This window comes from Sinohyriopsis cumingii, chromosome 6, assembly GCF_028554795.1.
Source record: "Sinohyriopsis cumingii isolate HCF-2022 chromosome 6, ASM2855479v2, whole genome shotgun sequence".
Classification (NCBI taxonomy): domain Eukaryota; kingdom Metazoa; phylum Mollusca; class Bivalvia; order Unionida; family Unionidae; genus Sinohyriopsis; species Sinohyriopsis cumingii.
This window is the reverse complement of record NC_142966.1, coordinates 62,541,397-62,562,060: the sequence shown is the minus strand read 5'-3', so window position 1 is coordinate 62,562,060 and position 20,664 is coordinate 62,541,397. Positions and strand designations below refer to the sequence as shown.

The 20,664-nt window shown below is 34.6% G+C and overlaps 1 protein-coding gene across 1 annotated transcript in view; it reads left to right on the top strand.

Moving 5' to 3' along the window:
- Nucleotides 1-15,795, top strand: part of LOC149797069 (uncharacterized) — a 243,610-nt gene extending 227,815 nt beyond the window's left edge. Inside the window, exons 17-20 of the mRNA XM_089961743.1 lie at nt 3,617-3,704; nt 9,429-9,569; nt 11,706-11,895; nt 14,190-15,795. Coding sequence (XP_089817869.1) covers nt 3,617-3,704; nt 9,429-9,569; nt 11,706-11,895; nt 14,190-14,299 — 529 coding nt within the window. The 3' untranslated portion in view covers nt 14,300-15,795. The remainder of the gene's footprint in view (nt 1-3,616; nt 3,705-9,428; nt 9,570-11,705; nt 11,896-14,189) is intronic.
- The last annotated feature ends 4,869 nt before the right edge of the window (nt 15,796-20,664 follow it).

The following is a 20,664-nucleotide window of genomic DNA, read 5'->3' as shown; positions in this document are numbered from 1 at the left end:
ATCATAAGGCATGACGTTTGTTGTAAAATAGTTTGAGATTGAGTTTCAAGAAGAGGATTGCATCTATACTGTCAGCCATCTAGATTCATATTGTTAATTTAAAATCCTTGTCTGTTGTGGAGGTGGCTGAGTGGTCTAAAGCGCTCACTGTTCCAGATCACTGCCATCTCACCACTGTCTGCGTGGGTTCGAGTCTCAGGCTCGGCTAACATTGGTATGTGAGAAAGCTTGCCAGTAGCTTCTCGTGGGTCGGTAGTTCTTCCCAGGGTTTTCCAGGGTTCTTCTCCACCAGTTATACTGGCTGCCATGTATAGCCTATCTTGTGCTGAAAAATGGCTTTAAACCTTATAGCAACAAGAACAATTGTCTGTTGTGTTAGAATTTAATATAAAAAAACGTATAAACTACCCTTTCCTCAAGATACACAAAATTCCCTATCCTCTCCCCTCCATAGGGTGATGTCCATCACACATTTCACAGTCTTGTAAATAAGATAGCTGAAGAAAAAACCCAAACTATTTAGCCATTTAAGACCAGATTTGAAGTTTATATCCATTTGAGTGTCCTAAGCCCTGATCAAGCTCTGACACTGTGTACATTTCAGTAGGTCTTGAGACCTGATAAGGTTCTGTCATTTGTATATATTTGAGTGGGTTTTGAGACCTGATAAGGTTCTGACATAGTGTACATTTGAGTGTATCAGTGGGTACTAAGACTTGATCAGGCTCCACAAAATTTTATACATTTCATTGGAGGGGCCCAGAATGGCTGAGTGGTCTAAAGCGCTCTCCGTTACAGATCACTGCCATCTCACCTCTATCTGTGTGGGTTCGAGTCTAGGATTCGGCCAATGTTGGTATGTGAGAAAGCTTGCCAGTAGCTTCTCGTAGGTCATTAGTTCTTCCTGGGGTTTTCCCGGGTTCTTCCTCCACCATTAATACTGGCTGCCATACATAGTCTATCATGTGCTGAAAAAATGGCGTTAAACCCCACAACAACAACATTTAAGTGGATTCTAAGACTGATCATTTATATACGTTTCAGTGGGTCCTAAGACCTGATCAAGCTCTGACATGGTATACATTTGATTGGGTCCTAAGACCTGATTAGCTTCCGACATTTATTTACATCTAATTGGGTCCAAAGACCTGCTCAGGCTCTGACATTTGTATACATTTTAGTGGGTGCTATGACACAATCACGTTCTGACAGTTATATACATTTGAATGGATTCTAAGACCTAATCAGGCACTGACATTGTATACATTTGAGTGGGTCCTAGGTCTTGATTAGGCATTGACGTTATATACATTGAGTGAGTCCTAGGTCCTGATCAGGCACTGACATTGTATACATTTGAGTGAGTCCCAGGTCCTGATCAGGCACTGACATTATATACATTTGAGTGAGTCCTAGGTCCTGATCAGGCACTGACATTATATACATTTGAGTGAGTCCCAAGTCCTGATCAGGCACTGACATTGTATAAATTTTAGTGGATCCTAGGTCCTGATCAGGCACTGACATTATATACATTTGAGTGAGTCCTAGGTCCTGATCAGGCACTGACATTATATACATTTGAGTGAGTCCCAAGTCCTGATCAGGCACTGACATTATATACATTTGAGTGAGTCCCAAGTCCTGATCAGGCACTGACATTGTATACATTTTAGTGGATCCTAGGTCCTGATCAGGCACTGACATTGTATACATTTGAGTGAGTCCTAGGTCCTGATCAGGCACTGACATTATATACATTTAAGTGAATCCTAGGTCCTGATCAGGCACTGACATTATATACATTTGAGTGTGAGTCCTAGGTCCTGATCAGGCACTGACATTATATACATTTGAGTGAGTCCCAAGTCCTGATCAGGCACTGACATTATATACATTTGAGTGAGTCCTAGGTCCTGATCAGGCACTGACATTGTATACATTTTAGTGGATCCTAGGTCCTGATCAGGCACTGACATTGTATACATTTGAGTGAGTCCTAGGTCCTGATCAGGCACTGACATTATATACATTTAAGTGAATCCTAGGTCCTGATCAGGCACTGACATCATATACATTTGAGTGAGTCCTAGGTCCTGATCAGGCACTGACATTATATACATTTAAGTGAGTCCTAGGTCCTGATCAGGCACTGACATTATATACATTTGAGTGAGTCCCAGGTCCTGATCAGGCACTGACATTATATACATTTGAGTGAGTCCTAGGTCCTGATCAGGCATTGACATTATATACATTGAGTGAGTCCTAGGTCCTGATCAGGCACTGACATATACATTTGAGTGAGTCCTAGGTCCCGATCAGGCACTGACATTATATACATTGAGTGAGTCCTAGGTCCTGATCAGGCACTGACATTATATACATTTGAGTGAGTCCTAGGTCCTGATCAGGCACTGACATTATATACATTTGAGTGAGTCCTAGGTCCTGATCAGGCACTGACATTATATACATTTGAGTGGGTCCTAACAACTGATTAGGCTTTGGCTACTGTAGATTTGTTTATCAGTTTTGTTACATATTTTTTAAACTTGCTGGAACTTAATATTTTGAAACAAAAATCATGTTATAATGATTAATCAAACAGCACTTGAGGTACACAGATAACAGTTATTTGACTTGTTTGTATCAGGATGTAGATGATCTAATTGGATTTTCCATTTTTTAAACCTTTTTTGGCACCGTTTAGCAATACCCATCTACAGTAGATAAATGAAACTTGCCATGCATGCATGTATGCATATATAGCTAATTAGATTTTCAACCCATTATACAAATTTTTAAAGACTTTACATCTCAGTTTGGGTTGGGGGGAGTCCCAACATTTCAGCCTCTTGAGCTCTCTTTAAGAAAAGATTCTAACTTGTCAGAGTGTTTGTAAAACTGAAACATTCTGCATTTTGCTCAAATTGACCAAACAGTTTCAGTTTTATGAGTGAAAGACTAACATCCAGACCATAACAGTTAGCGATTATATCACAATCCTGATCAAAATTAGTAACTTGCTGTTATCACACTCCATACCAAATTTCATTTTATTCATTTTGCAAGATATATTCCTTCTTTCCAATGGCAGCATCTCTGAATGACTTAATTGTTGTTAGGAGAGGGGCTTGATTTTGCAATCAAAACAAATATCTCAACTACTTAATTATAATTTTCTTTGTTTCTTAATATTTACCACTTTTTAAAAAGAATTAAGTTCTTTATAAACAGAAAAAAGGTGAGGACAAAAACAACCGTGTTTTGTAGGAATTATTTGTATCATAACTGTGAAGTTTATGAAAAATGTGCAGTAAAGACGGACCCATTGCGGTTGTACTCATATGAAGTTTTTAGGGAGATTACTAACAATTTGATATTGCACAGCTAGCCAACTCTAACCAATTCCTTGTTATAAATCTTCTCCAATTTACTTTTCACAGTCTCATGATATATTGAAGGTTTTTAGGGTACAAGAAAATCAAGGAGTATTACAGTATCTGATTCTCAGGGTCTTCAGGTTCCCTTGTCTGCATGAACGAGTCTTATTTTCAGATAAAGCAGTGAAAGCATTTCTTTGATCTAATGCTTGCTCCTTTGTTTTCCAAAGTTATCGAATCCAGTCCATGTTGAACCTCAAACTATTCAAGAAGAATGAAGCCTTAAAGCTCAAACGAGTTCTAGATGATTATCATAAGGTAAGTGTGACGTCTCTCAACTCTTTCTCAAATATTATAGATTTAGAACCCTTATGGTATAAGTCCATGCTTTCATCCATCCACAACAATGCCGGCACAAAAATCTGCCAGGCAAGTGCTCTTCACCATGAACAAGTCTGACTTTGAATAACTCTTTTGTCTGCAGAAATATTTTCTGGTGGTTTCTGTCTGACAATGTCTGACTGTCAGTATCAGTATGTTTGGAAGCTTCATCAGATGTTTTGATACCTGTAGTCTTCTTTTTGTTATGAAAGAATTGAACATGCTGATAATTTGTATACCAACTATTTCCCTATCTTTGTGCTACTGATCACCAAAATAGACCAAGGCAATCAGAATTTTCAGATGATTCATTTTAATAAAAACATTTTGTAGTTGTAATATGTTTAGAAGTTGTTAAAATGATGTAAGGGACAAAATTTCTTTTGTTAATTAAAGATCATGACTGAAGTTGAATAGTCAGTATATTTAAGATAAACTACAGTGACATCAACAATAACAGACTTGTTCCCTGTTTTTAATGATACTGAACCAGTCTCTAACTTTTCTAAAGCTGATTTGAAAGAGTCAGTTAATTTAAGGTAGTTTGTTACTTACACAATAACATTTATAACAGTGTTCAATTGATCAAATGAAGTGAGTTCACCTGACATACGACCGGAGCCACTAGATTTTAAGTTTGTAGGATTTTCATGCCTTATAACTTTTATTTTATTTCACCTCCTTTATTTTATTCAAAAAACATAATTAACGTGATAATAGAAAGGAGGCCAGCTTTTAATTCACTGCAACAATACAACAGATATTTCCTCAAGTCAGTTATCAAAACACAGTCGGCATTTAATTAGGTTCTCAGAGAAACACTTACGGACATAGCTGTTATGGTAGATTTATGCATTTTGCATTTAATTACAAGAGAACACATTGCATTTATGATGATTTCACTTAAAAGAAACTAAAAGATAGAACTAGAACACAAATTTCAATTGATAAAAAAATCATTTAATTAGTGACATTTTCATTGATCAAAATTTCCGTACATATCGTTAATTGCGGTGTACTAGGAATGTTGTTTGGAAAGAAACTGTAAAAAAGTTGTATGATCTATTTTTAAATTTGATATTTCATAATGTTCATTAAAATTTCCAGGTCCTATCTACCATTTTAAAAACAAGCGATATATCAAAGTTTCCGTTACCAATTTTGACCGCGATTTTCTTCAAGTTCAACAAATAGGGATCAATTTTTGGGCTATTTTCTGGTTTAAAAAATGGGATCAACGCCTGACCCTGCATTATAAGCATGTTCACAAGTTATCAGGGCACGAGTTATTGAGGAAGTTGTGTACTTTAAAATATTGTCATTTGTGGAGCATGCTGAATGCAAAGTAAATCTGCATTGAATCTTGAGTGCTGAAATAAAAAACTGTTATCCGATGCTGACAATGAGGAAGTGAAAGTTAAATCAAAACAGATCAACAAAGTGAAGAGAATGCTGTTCATCAAAAGGGAGTGGATATACCATAGTGCAACATTGGCTGCATCGTGATCAGAGATAGGACCGGTGTGTAATATTTTCTTAAAGAAAATAAAATGATAAGGAACTGCTTTATCATAGGGAAAAACTTAACAGGTTGCTGTTTTAGCCTGATGTATGAAGATGTTGAAAAGTTTTTATTTATATTGAATGTGTTTTATAGATTCATTTATTTGTGTGAAATTCGTCAAAATGTCTGGCTCCACTTGGGGGAAAGTTTTAGGATCCCAGACTAGGAGTACTATAATAATTATATCTTGTATAGCTAGGTAAATATAGGACATTTTAACCAATTTAAAAATTTGTCTTCCACGAGTCTTTGACATATATCATTTTCAGAAGCCAAGCAGTATATTTATGTAATAGGACCGAAGTATGGCCATGATACAGTGCAGAGGCATTAGCTTCAGTGAGAGACAGCAACTTTATTCTTAGGAGTTTAACAATTGATGCTCTGAAGTGAAAACAGATGACGATATTTTATACCAATGCTAAGTTTACTTTCTCTTTCATATACATAAAGAATATTTAAAGAGCTTCATCTCAGAATCCATTGCCAACTCAAGCATGGCATTCACTATTGTATATTTAAAGCACACACAATTTTTTTGAATAATATCACAGACCTTAGAGTCAGTAATATTGGTACATTTCATCAATGACGTTCCCTACTTTTCCAACCATGTGCATGCGTCTCATCAGGGTAAGGGAGACAACTTTTCATGGTTGATTCTGCCATCTGCATAAAAGTATTACTAATCAGCTTGCCCACTATTTTTTTTTATATGAAGCCATTGATATTGAAAAAATCCCCATTTGTTACCACAAGTTAACAGTTCTACAGCTGATGGAACAATTGGAGTTGAACATTTGCATTTAATGAAATTCCTGTGCAAAGATTTATTTAAATGCATGCCCAGATGCTGATACCATGCTGTGTTCATTCCAGAAATTGAAAAATGGGTCCAAAGGGAAGCTACCAAGTCAAAACATTGGATAATTTAGCACAAAAAATCTGTCAGAAAATAATCTTACGTGTATGTTGTTTATGCAAGAAAATTGAAACCCATCATTATGAGCCTTTTCTGCTGGAAACCTTTCCAGGAAATTGGGTAATAATTCTACCCTAGTACTTACTTTGGGTGTATATATTTTTCTTCCCAGTATGCTACTTTAATAATAAATGCAGCTGTTTTTTCTGAATTTTCTTCTCAGCTTTCTTTCTTTATCTAAAATAATGAACAATGTGTTCTCATTTTATTCCCACCCTGATCAGAGTCAGTAAAAAATATCAATCAGTCAATGAAATTGTTTATCGAAGCTTTTTTGGCAGTGTGTGTGCTCTGTTCATTAAGCCAGCTTGAAGTGCACTATATTCAGTAAAAAATGAACTGAAATGTTGTTTTATCTTTATTTTCTGTGGTTTATGGGCACCATAAGGCAGCTTTCTTTGCCAGATATGAAAAATAAGAATAAATAGTGCAATGGCAGAGCCTAAAATAGACTGATGTAACGTTGCTTGAAAGACGACCCCTTCTGCCCAAAGTCTTGGTCTCTCAAGACAGTTGGTGGTCTCTTGAAGCAGTGGTTTTTCAAGACAGGTTATACTGTATTAGCAATATTAACATAAATCAGTAATTTGCTCTCTGGGAATATGGCATATAATGTTAATATTAGAAATTGTTCTGAGTTTAATTGCACCAATTACTCAAAGACTCATCATTGCCCTGTCAATATGATGACAAGATGGCATTTTAAATTAGATTGCCTCAGTTTGTATGTGCCAGTATCATTCTCAGAGACTCTATTAATGGTTTATTGATTTTTATCTCCATTGCTAGGAGATGTTTTGTATGAGAAATTATAGCTGAAAAAAAAATCAATATTCTTAATTTGCAGCCTGAAAATGATCATTTTGATTGTGCTGGAGTGATGAATAAACATGTCCATTTTCACCCTGGATTCAGTGACATAATAAATAGGTGCTGCTTTGTAGAGCATTTTGTTAACACAAGATAAAATTGCAATGATGAACTCTAAATGATCTTTTTTCATTCAGTCTTAATTACCGTATTCAAAAAGTTTGATAAGAGCACACATACATGCACATGGGGGGGGGGGGCTTATACTGAGAGACACTCCAACAAGAATGTGTTTTGATAATGTATTAAAACACAAAATGAGATTATTTGATGATGCAAAATCATGTTATAATTGGTTCTTACAAGCCAATAACTAGAATAAATATGAAAATGAAATAAAAAGCAATGAAAGAACAAAATTTGAATTGGTTAATATCATCATACAACTGTACCAATGTTGTACAAGGGGCAGCAGTATATAAAATTATGTCTTACTATAGCATATTCACACTTAGGTAAATATAAAGGGAGGAATACATGCATCAGGTAAAAATGTGAATGCAAAGGTAGGAAAACATGCTTCGACTTAATTTAAGAATGAATTATATTTGGAGGTTCTTACTTAGTATGTAGTTTGAAATACAGCAGCCCCTGGGTAATCTGGTCTTGAAGGGGACAACATATTTTAACATGGATTTAACAGTGATCCAGAACATTCAGTATGAAAGAATATAAACACAATGGTTCCCTCTTTAATGGTCCATCCTGATCAATGGCCATCAGCTTTATGCAGCCAGAACACCATGACACCAGTGTACTTGTGTTCAAATTTTTCCATCGTGAGCAGCAACGTAATGGGGTTTACCAACAGAAATCTCTTGAATATTTGTTGATTTCTAACTGCAACACATTGAAATTTGTTTGAATATGCTGTTAAAGTAATTTTAATCCATTCAAAATGTAAGTAATCTAATTAGCATTAACTGTTGGCATGTTCAATAAATGTTAGGTTATGTCACTTTGATAATTATTACCACCCTTAATTATCAGGTGACAAAATGACAGCAGAGAAGCACAGTATTGTTCAGCTTCAGTTAGTGTGACATCCAGTGTCCAGAAAGTAAAAATGGTATCAGTAAATGTACTTGTAAGGGTACCAGACTAAAATCAGTCGATCACATAACTAGTTCACTTTCTTAGTAATCACTGAGCATTTCTGGAAGTTCAAAACATCCAGGAAGGTATAAGTAACTGTAAAAAGTGGAAAATGTCATCATACATTTTCAGTTTAGAAAACACAAAAGATATTTAGCTGAATGAAAGAGAGCCCTTTGATTACTGCTAAAATTTCTGATGTCAGAAATATTCAAATAAACATCAATTTTTATTTTTGTGGAAAATATTTGCCATGTTTATGCCAGTTTTTTTTTTTACAAGGCAGTTTTCTACCACATTTAATGACTTATCATAATTATTTTAAATAACGATACAAGTTTTGTTACAATGATTATGTAAAAATTTCTCTGATTTTAAATGAAAACAAGAAGTATTTAAAAACTTAGTATGCCTTTCTTACTGTTACTCATATCCATGTGATCTCCCTCTTTAAAGGCCATCTCTCTCATAAGGAGGGTACTTTCCTACTGCAGAATGGATGGCCTTTTAAGAGAGGGACCACTGTACAAATGAGCATCAGCTACTGATGTTTAAATAATATTCAGACATGGGCAGGAAAAAAAGATGAATTTTTTTATAAAAAATCTGAAATTTGAGATCCCATTCATATCCAGAATCTTAAAGAAAAATAATTTGCTTATACAGTGCTGTAAGCTGGCTAGATTAATTGGTTTTAAGGGTAATGAAAGGACAGATAAAGCTTCCAAATTTGCCTGGCATATACCCATTTTTAAATGGAAGATTCCATGTTCTGACCTCAAATATTATATAAATCGAGACATTTATCATGCTTGGCAAAATGTGACATGACACTTTTGCCAACATACGTCATAGCATTAAGCTTGCCATGGAGAATGCCATCAATTGTGTTGAGCAAATTGTAGAGCTGAGGTGGTATTGTGTTTGTTACATGTCTCCTGAAGGGTGAACCACAACTAATGGTCCTGCTCTGCCAATGTTCATTGAAATATTCTTGCCGAGGGTAGATCTTTACATTTGATTTGTATCGTATAGTCAGTAGTGTGTTGAGGTGCCCTTAAACACTAATATGTAAATCCCATGTGGAAAGTAAACGTATGTCACAGCTAATCAAGTAAATTTTGCATTGATCCAACTTTTCTTTCTTCAGAATTTTCAGAATTCGGCCAGTAAGCCTGTCTCTGGAGTTCCAGCTCCTTCCCCAATTCAGAATAAGAGCTCCACTGGTACTCCGTCTCCAATGTCTCCCACTGCCTCTCCTGCCACCAGTATCTGCTCAGAAATGTCACAGGTCAGTAAGTATGCTCCCACAGAAGGAGTATCCACGAAAACTTGAGAATAATTTAACCCCGAGTTTTGTATTTGATGTATAAACTGCACTTGCCTCATTAAGCGCATGCCCTTCATTTTGTCCAAAACTTATAAAAAAATTCTTAAATGCATAGGCCCTTTTAGCAGTATGGCTGTAGAAAGGGAAGCAGCTTCTAAAACCTCCATTACACATCAGGAGTTTCATGGTACTTGCCTTCATAGATGCTTGGTGTCTCGTTACCACTTAACTTGGTCAAGACAGTACCAAAACCAGCTCTAGCATGTTTTATTCAGCATGGGAGAGAGAGAAGCACCTTCAAAGAGTGGAGTTTCTTATTATAGTCTAAGGGAGATAACTCTTTAGTTAACTTGCCTATTAAGTGCACACCAATGATTGTGATTTCATTGATGTGCACTCATGTAATGAAAGTAAATTCAGAAAATGTACCTTGTAATAATAATAATTCTGTAAGCACACTGTTGTCAAGTCAAAAATGTACTTTTAAACCTACTGTAAACTCAGTCCTTGTGATTGACATGAAGTAAAAAGAACAGCACATGGTGCAGCTTGAGCTGGTTTTTCATGTGGAGTTCTTAGGGTAAAGCATGGATCCTAGATAGGTGACTGGTTATAATTGCTTTAGTCAAAAACTTGTAGCAGTTCTTAACTCAAAATCTTGTAATTGCTCTTCATCAGAAGATAGTCAGGGTTCATTATCTCATCGGAAGTTGAGGATATTTATATTTTTGGTTGTATTGGAAGACCCTTTTTGGAAATTCAAGTTTATCAGTCTAGTAAAAACATTAAGACCAGTGCCATTCTTGAGTAACTCTTAAAAAATGAGTCAGATAGTCCTTGTTACAAGTTCCTAGGCAACTGTACACAACTCATTCATTACAGCAGTTCCAAAAGAAGAAAGAAAAAAACATGGTACCTATAGAAGATATTTTTAAAAAAATGTAGCAGGGTAGTTTGATTACTCAAAATGTTTATATGAAAATTATTTAAAAATTCTAAATTGCATTCATTTATGTTTTCCCCATATTGAGACTAGCTTTGCTGGGTTCCATGTATGTTCTGCACAAACAGTTCATAACATGCCTTGAAAAATATTGACTTAATAAAAGAATAAAAGATTTTGTATTTCTCAGACTACTGTAAATGTATGTCCTTCAAGGTACTCTAGTTTAAGAAATTCAATATCATGTCTTTATAGTTTAGTAACTATAGCTCCCGGTTAAACTTGACATTTGGCTGCTTGTAATTGCTCATTGACTCGGTTAAACTTTGACATTTGGCACCTTGTAATTGCTCATTGACTCACAAGAGCATAGTTTAGATAAAGTGTTTATGTTTGACCTGTGAATGAACAAGCTTTGTACAACCTCGAAAAATCCTTGAATATGTGGTAGGTGTTGCCCTGAACTTCCTTGAATTCTGAAAGTTTTTTATTGAATGTTAATTTTTACCAACACTTTTCACAATTATTTGAGGGAACACAAAGCAATAAAATATGTCATTGTTAAATTCATAATTTCTATTATTTACCTACTTTTCCAGACTTTAAAAAAAAATGATAGTTTTGGATAAAATTGGGTGGATCAAATGATGGATGTTTGGTTACCAGATGGAGTAGTGTCCCTTTGCAGTAACATGCTTTTTCAGATGGAGTAGTATCCCTTTGCTGTAGTGGCATACTAATTAGATTTGTTGTTCTACCTATTCATGTAGGGGTGAAATAAATAAGAAAGTTACATTTTGGTTAGAATAATCTTTGAAACTTTGAAAAGTCATTGAAAACAACTGTACAACTGTACAAATCATGATAAGCAGAAAGTCACTTTTCTGTTGATGTGAATGTCAAAAATGAAATGATAAAGTAGTTGCAAATTAACATTTTTCTTTTAATCCTCAGGGTAGTGATCATTGTTAAATTCATAATTTCTATTATTTACCTACTTTTCCAGACTTTAAAAAAAATGATAGTTTTGGATAAAATTGGGTGGATCAAATGATGGATGTTTGGTTACCAGATGGTCACTTTTCTGTTGATGTGAATGTCAAAAATGAAATGATAAAGTAGTTGCAAATTAACATTTTTCTTTTAATCCTCAGGGTAGTGATCCTACTCCCTCTAAAGTCCCAAATGGGTCTGGACCTATCTCTACAACACATGCCACTGTCAATCTGCCACAGAGAATACATTCCGTGATTCAGCAGTATGTGAACATGACAAACTCAGTCTTAATGTGCCATGACTTGTGGGATCAAGCCAACGCAATGGCCTCTGCTCCAGACGTCAGAGGTAAGCTAGTAAATCCAGTGCTTCTTCAGTCCTTTGACAATCCAAAAACAAGAGGGAGTTTCTGACACTTTTCAATTCAGTAGGTTCATGGGACAAATTTTATGAATTGCCATAATAGGTGATGGCTTCATTGCAAGCAGTCAAGTACCAGACTAGTCAAATAGATGATGGCCTCATAGGGAGCAGTCTGATACCAGACTGGTCACATAGATGATGGCCTCATTGGGAGCAGTCTGATACCAAACTGGTCAAATAGATGATGGCCTCATTGGGAGCAGTCTGGTACCAGACTAGTCAAATAGATGATGATCTTATTGAGAGCAGCCAAGTACCAGACTGGTCAAATAGATGATGGCCTCATTGGGAGCAGTCTGGTACCAGACTGATCACATAGATGATGACCTCATTGGGAGCAATCTGGTACCAGACTGGTCAAATAGATGATGGCCTCACTGGGAACAGTCTGGTACCAGACTAGTCACATAGGTGATGGCTTCACTGAGAACAGTCTGGTAACAGACTGGTCAAATAGATGATGGCCTCATTGACATTAGTCGAGTACCAGACTGGTCAAACAGGCGATGGCTTCATTGAGAACAGTCAATATGAATCTGTATTATTTCGAGTGATAAGCTCTCCCTTGTTTTGACATGCTTTGTTATAATGCAGCTCTGGATATAACACACTATCACTATGGATTCCATGACCAAAATCGTACCAATTGTAAAGCAGTCTAGCTTGAAAGAAAACAAGGTGACACTTATTGTTATATATTTATTTCCTTTTCAAAGCACCATTATTTAGCAAATGTTGATACTGTATATATTTGATTATAAGTTGAGTCAAACTGCAAACAACAAGGATCCAGACTTGCCATAGCATGTTGTGTCTGCAGATCTGGGAATGGGGAGGCACAAGTATCAAGTTTCAGAGTTGGTGGTGGCATCATTCAATAGTTTTTGTTGGTGTACCATGAATCAGTCACATGTAACTGGGCTGTCAACATTAGGATTAAAAGTTTTAAAAGACACGCATAAATGGCAGCAACAGTAAGACAGTTTAAAAGTCATTTATCTTCTGCATCAGTTGCATATATGCCAACTATGCCTACCTACTTGTACTTTCCTTTTTGTTCTATTATAGCAACTGCATATGACATGTTTTGAAGAAAACAGATGGGTTTCTTCCATTTAAGAACTCATCTCACCAATTCATTTATTATTTAGGTAGTAGACACGTCTAAACTTTACAAAATTGTATTAGATGTTAAGCAAAACCTGTTTTATCAATGTGACTTGTGATGTTATATGATACAAAAAAGAGAGCTTTAAACTTTAATGTGTCAGATCAGAAAAAGGACACCTTACTTTCACTTTACAAATTTTAAAAGAAAATGATGTTATACAGCATCATGTTCATCACAGAATTTGTGGACTTCGTTCCATGATCATTCAACAAAAGCTAGACATGTAGATTAGTTGAAGTGTTTTATTTAAATAATTATTTGTTTTGTTTTGTGTTCTTTTACTAATCCATATGGATTTTGCCAATTCGTGACAAGAATTTTAAGCATTTGCAGATCAAGGTTATTAGCAAAAATAAATACACATTTTTTTGTACAATTCCTGTAATTATGGTATACAATATATAGATTACACTTTTCAACTCAGATGTCACTTTTTGCCACATACCATAGTAATAATTACACCTCTCTAGGGCTTGGCATATAGGCAGTTGCTATATTCAATGACAATTTTGGCATCTTATTGTGATGGACCTAAGGTTTGTACTTTGGTATGCATTTGTTCCTATTATACCTGCTCAAACATCATAAGACTGTTAGGCCTGAAAAGTGTGTTTCATATCAGCCAGCCATCCCTGTTTCTCATTGCTGACCTTAGTACCTTTTCTCCATGGCAAAGAAGAAAAACATTCCCAAAATTGATTTGTGTGTAAAATAGAACCAATTTTGCACAGTACTTTGAAGTGCTTAGTACAGTATATATACTACTTAAAATAGATGTATATTTTTGTTTAAATACCTACCTACGTTAATTTTTAATCTAGTGCAGTGGGAATCACATTTTATTTTTTGCCTTAACAGTTGAGACATGACGTGCTGAACACTTGATCTTCATCCTTGCTTATTGCAGTGTTTTTAAAATGGTTGGAAGCTGATGTTTGTGAATGTATGTCTCATTTTAAACATGTTGAGATATAAACATTTTGTAATTTTGTATAAGTTTGGAGTTCAGAATACTTAAAATGCCCATTTTATTTTTTTCTTCATGCAGATTTCTTTGCTCAGCTAGAGTACAAATGTGGTATACTTACCAGAGACAGTTCTATGATGGATTTAGTGTATTATGTGAAGGAAGCACTGAGAACATTGCAACCTACATGACAGAAGCAATTTCCTGAATACATTGCAATCGGATACAGTCAAAAGAATACAGTGGCCAAAATTAAGTTGATGGCAGCTAGATACTTTTATAGCCAGAATCCAAATGATGAAAACAAAGTGTACTATTTATATTTGATGCAGTCCTTTTCATTGCCACCTTTGCCAATGGGGACACTTAATCCACATGAGTATCCCCAGCAATGTGATCATCTGTACAATTACTACCTTGCATTCATATACTTTTGAATGATTCTATATGTATCAGCTCTTTTTGCTACATTGTCATCATCAGAGATGCTGCCAGGGCATGCAGATGTGTAAATAGCACAAACTAGTGTAAAGATAGCACATTTGAAAACAGTGAAACATGAGAACTCCTGCAGATTAATTCAAGGTAGGACATATAAAAATGTACTCTGCAGTGCAAAGAATTTTTATTTAACTGTTAAGATAAGTTTAATAAGACAGAATCTAAATCAAATTATAAGTAAGGATATGGTTTGGTAAAAATGCCTAAGTCCATCTAAAAGTATACAGATGCAGTTTAATACAAAAGTATGCTTGGAATTCCCACTAATTATTTAGAACCAAAACATGGGTGTCTAGATGGCTACTGCACTTGATGCCATTTCTTCTCATTTGCATATGCACAGACTTAGTTATGTTTTCTTAAGGTGAGAAGGTAAATTTACAGTTGAGCATACCTGGTTATTCACATCTTCAAGTCACTGGTGGCAGAACATGCAAAGTGAATGGCAGAATGAAGAAAGTGAAGAATGTACGGAGTTTCTTGCAAAAGACTGTCACAAGAAACAAGGTTACAACACAACACCATGATCATATTTAGGCATTATACTAAAGTCTGATTTTGAAGCTGCTGTAACTGATCAATACTAGCTTTTCCTAACAGCAGCTTACAGCCAAATTTTATGTAGCATTGTTTACTTGTTTGGAAATGTTCCTATTTCCTATGAGTCCAGTCTATCCTGAGGTTATACAGGCTGACATAAATGAAAACATCAAAAGAGTGAATTTGATGACAAGGGAAGATATTCTCCCTTTAGATAAAATCCTGGCAGCATCTCTGAATCATTTTATGAAAAGGTTACAACACATTGTCCACATATCGTTCTAAGCTCATTGAATTTCAAACCTAAGTTAACTAGTAGTATGGCCTTGTAACTGATCAATACTAGCTTTTCCTAACAGCAGCTTACAGCCAAATTTTATGTAGCATAGTATAAGGATTGTAACGACTGATTTATGATTAGATCATAGTGCTATATAATTAAATGAATAAATTGTTTGCTGCAATGCTTCTGCATTTACATTGCATTTATCTCTTGTGAAAAATACATTCATAGAACAAGTATTTTGAAAGGAAGAACTTTCCTAGTTGCAGAGCAGAATTCAAGCTTCTTTAACAGATAAATAGAACCAATCTTTTCCATCAATTCTACAATTGTTTTATTAGTTGAATAAAGAAATTGCTTACAGATGGTTTAAGAAAAAAGATTCTTTTGGTGGCCTTGGTAATACTTTGGGTTTTCATGGCAACCATGCAGGCGTAAAATTTAATTTCTCAGGAATGATTGGCCAATTACGATGAAAATGTTTATGGTTTTCTTTTGGCTGTACATTTAAAAAAAATGTTTGGTCACTCCTGGCAACCTTATATCCAGTAAAGTTTTGCAACTGATGACCATTGTCCATTTGTCATCATCATTGCATGAGCAGAAAGAGAGATGCTACAATCAATTTCTTATGCCAGTAAACTGCTCTTTAGCTGTCTTAAAGATGAATGTGTTCTTAGTTTTTTGAATTGCTTTTTCAAATTAGGTTCATATCGTACTGTATTTTACAACTTGATATGACATCTGCTTCATTTCACATGGCTGAAAAGATTGAAGGTGAGTCTTGTGCCGCCCTAGTTAACTACTTGCACAGATCCATGTAGTATAAGATAGCTATTCATGTATAATTACCAGGTTCTCACAGTGCACATATGAAAGTTTCCCTTGTATCCTATTTTGTGCATAGCAGTTATGCAAGTTGTATCATTAAATTTAACACACACATACAGACATAAACACTTTGGTGATGGTTGCATTCCTAAGAGTGTTCGCATAATTTTGAAATCATGTCACTCTAAAGTTTTGGTTACACTGGCTATAATTTTTATTAAAAATACATATTTCAATTAACTTGCCATTAATTTTAGTTGTTTACAAATCTGAATATTTTTTGGTTTTAGACAAAGAAATTCATTAATTTTTAGTCTTCTCAAAAAAAAAATAAAATCATAAAGTGTTGCATTTAGGCAAAATATGCACATATCTGTATCATGTATGTTGGTGGATACCTGTGTGTGTGTATATATATATATATACACGTGTTAATATGAAGCATTTATAAGCTTCATCTGATCCACCAAAAAATGTACATTAGCAGTACATGATAATTTGTTACACCTTGCACATATCTGTGTCATGTATGTTGGTGGATACCTGTGTGTGTGTGTGTGTGTATATATATATATATATATATATATATATAGAGTGTTAATATAAAGCATTTATAAGCTTCATCTGATCCACCAAAAAATGTACATTAGCAGTACATGATAATTTGTTACACCTTATTGAAAACTGGTCTTATTTTAACCAAGATTATCTTTCGTTTTCAATCTGCAATACAAAAATCAGATGAGTGATATCAGAGATGCATTGAATAAGGATAGTTATGCACTGTTAGTGCAGGAGACAATTCCTCAGAACCGTCTGTCATATCACAGTAATTTGCAAATTGGAGAACAAATGCCCACAAGTTGTCATGACATTTATTTTTTCTAATTTTAAAACTACTTTTCATAATGTTTAGTAAATATTGTGAATAAATGGGTCAGAGTACATGTGTTAGGATAAAATTGCGAGTAAGTAGGTCAAAATCCATGTCAAGTGAACAACATTGATGATAAATTTACCAATTACATTCTCAGTACCATGTGATCAGATAACTTACAAATCTGCACATAATGCTAGGTCAGGCATGGATCTGACTTTTTAAAACTAGACAATATCCAGAATCGGTTCCTTATATGTTGAATGTGATAAAAATCCTGATCAGAATTTTGTAATGAAACCTTGATACAGTTCTTTCCAAACAACATTTGCAGTGCACCATAGACAACATTAGCAAAATTTTGATCAATTAAAACTTTCCTAATGCCTATTTACCAATTAAATCAGTTATGTGAACAAAATGTTGTTCTGCTTTTTTAACTGTTTCATTGTAATCATCATAAATGCAATATGCCCTCTTGTTTCCAGCTTTGAAATATGTCAATCTAACATCGCAGCTATATCTGAGCATTTCTTTGAGAACCTAATTAAGTGATGACCGTGTTTTGATCTCCAGCTTGCAGAAGCGTTTGTATTGTTACGCAGTTTTAAACACAGACCTACTTTGTATTATTACGTTGATTGCATCTTTTGTGTCAGATCAAAGTGTGTAAAAATAAAACAATGAGTTAAAAGATGTGCAAATTTATCATGTATAAGAGTTAGAAGTTACTGTCATCTCACATCATCTCATTTCAGTCGATGAATACTGTTATAAGTATTATGAACATAATATACTTAAGCTAATTAAACAGATTTAATTAAAGATGGCAATGAAATGAATACTTGGCAAAGAAAAAGATTTATTTTGTAGAAACAGCTCCTTATGGAGAAACAAATTCCAGAGTTGGTAGCGAACTTAAAATTCCTGAACTGGCACTCTGAAATTTCGTCAAGGATGTGAAGTTTCACTTTTACTTAATGAAATCATGACTTCGGTATATTACTAACAGAACAATTATTTTAAAAATTTAGTTTTGTACTGATGGTTGTTTTATGAAATAAATGTTTCTAGTTTATAAATAAAATAGGAATCTTACTCTGTTATGAATCAGCAACAACAAATATCAGTAATATAATCCATCGTGTTTTTGTTACATGTGATGATTGTTGAAAGCTCTTTGAGTAACGTTGTTAATAATCTTTCAGAGGATGGCAGTTGTTAAAATAAAGGAAATTAATACAAACAAACCAACATTTTCATTAGACAAAGCCCGTTATTGACAGTTTTTCCCACACAATTATAAATCAAGTATACGGCCATCAGTCAGCTCCATTACACACACACTGCTGGAAGTTTTCTCGATATCCAGTGGGGATGGCATCGCCTTAATTTTTGTTAGGTCTCTCAGTAACTTGTGCCCTGCTTATAGTGTGGTCTGTTTTGGGACCTCATTGTACACTAGTTATCGAGAGAGAGGTATACATACATAGATTCTCCATGCCATTGTTTTGTTCCATTAGGCAAGCTCTCTTGTGTGTGGCTTCTCGAGGGTCGGTGGTTCTTTCCGGGGTTTTCCCGGGTTCTTCCTCCACCATTAATACTGGCCGCCATGTATAGCCTATCGTGTACTGAAAAATGGCGTTAAACCCCACAACAACAACAACAACTCTTGTGTGTGAAACAAAATTTGCCTGCATTGTTCACAGTGAGCTGCCTGTCATGACTCCTAGCTTGTGTCGTCTAGCACAATTTGTTAGGCTACTTGTTTTGCTGTGCTGTACAGCACCAAATCAAACAAAACCAATCATTTGAGAATCATGGGAAATCGCATTGAAATTTGGATGATGTTTATGATTATTTGTCATGGAGATTAATCTGTAGATTTTTTATTTGGTTAAGCTGTTTTGTTACATTAGTCCCCTATAAATATAACCCACTTACCCACCACTGAAAAATTATTTTGCTGACACTATGGCATTCTAAATGTAAGTTCAGTTCCCTTTATGAAAATATAAAAAGAAGCAGTTTTCAGTGTACACAATTTTTTCTAGGGACAAGATTAGTTATACTTTGGCAGTTATGGTTGAAGTTAAGTTTTGTTCCAAAGCAGAAGTACATTCATGTTTAGTACTGTCATTCACAAAAAGACTTGCATTTTATGTCTTTTATTTTAACATGATAGTTGCCAATTTTTTTTCCATTAACTTACAAAGGTTGAAAATCAAACAAGTGCTTTTTTTAGGTGGAAAAACTTGACTTTTTAATTTTTATGAGCTTAAGTTTGTGTTCATTTAGCAGTTATAACTTTTTTTATTTTAGCCTAGTGGAGACAATACTTGATGTTTTGTTATCTTTGTAAAAGTACATTTATAAGGTATGTTTAATATATTCTTTTTTGTTTTTTTTGAAGGCCACATTTCATTCCAGAGTGAATTTAAAGTAGCAATGATTTTATGCCTAAAAAATTTGTTTTCACTATGTATTTTATTGGATTTTGTATTGGCACACTGTATGTCACTTGACAACTCTTATTTGGAATCTAGCTTATATGTGTATACTTGATTAGTTCAGAGTATTTAATTATCCAACAGTGTCCATTTGGATGCATATTATATATGCAGAATTCAGAAGTACAAAGCAGCAGCAAACGATAGTTTTGCACAAAACTTTTCGGAATAGTCAGTTGTGAAAAAGTTCAGCTTACAGTATTTGATCTGGACGGTGGCTGTCAAATTTGTCATATGAACTGTGGGAACAACTTCAAATACAGCACTTCCAGATTTCTTCAATATAGAGTTTCAGTATAAGCATTTATTATCTAATTAACGTAGGTAGCATGTTTAATGGTAATGAAAATTGAACATTGACACAATGATTAGAAGTCAGTATTTTGGGTCTTCATTTGGATAATTTATTTCATTAACAATTATTTTAGTGATTGACCAGGAAAAATGTGTAAACCATTTTACTTTGATATTTTGATGGCGACAAAAAATATTTTATCAAATGTTTGGTGCAATAGTTTCACTTCTTGCTTATTAATTTCAGAAAATTTTGATGTTGGCTTTCAGCTCAAACTTACTGATATGCAACATTCTGGAACACATATGGAAGCAGTTTTTATTGTTACAATGTTAGTCTCATGTGAAACCCATGAGCATTTGTTTCTTCTGTTTTCTCCAGTGTGCATTTATTCTTAAGTTGAAACTTAATTGATATACCTGTTAAGGGTTTGCCAGTGGACACTGTATACCTTTGATCCTGGTATTCATTACACAGCAGAATCATTGATAATAAAGGACACTTAAATCATAAGAGGTCATGTAAGATCTTTAATTTGTGACAAAAGCAAAGAGTATTTATTCTTTAAGAAAATTGAGTGCTATTTTATGGGATGAAATTATAATTGTACATTGGTTGAAATCACTAATTACATTTAGTTATTTTTTTATATGCATTATATTCCATGTCCTTCCTTTCGTCTTTGATATTGTAAGACATGATGAAACGAGGTACCTGTA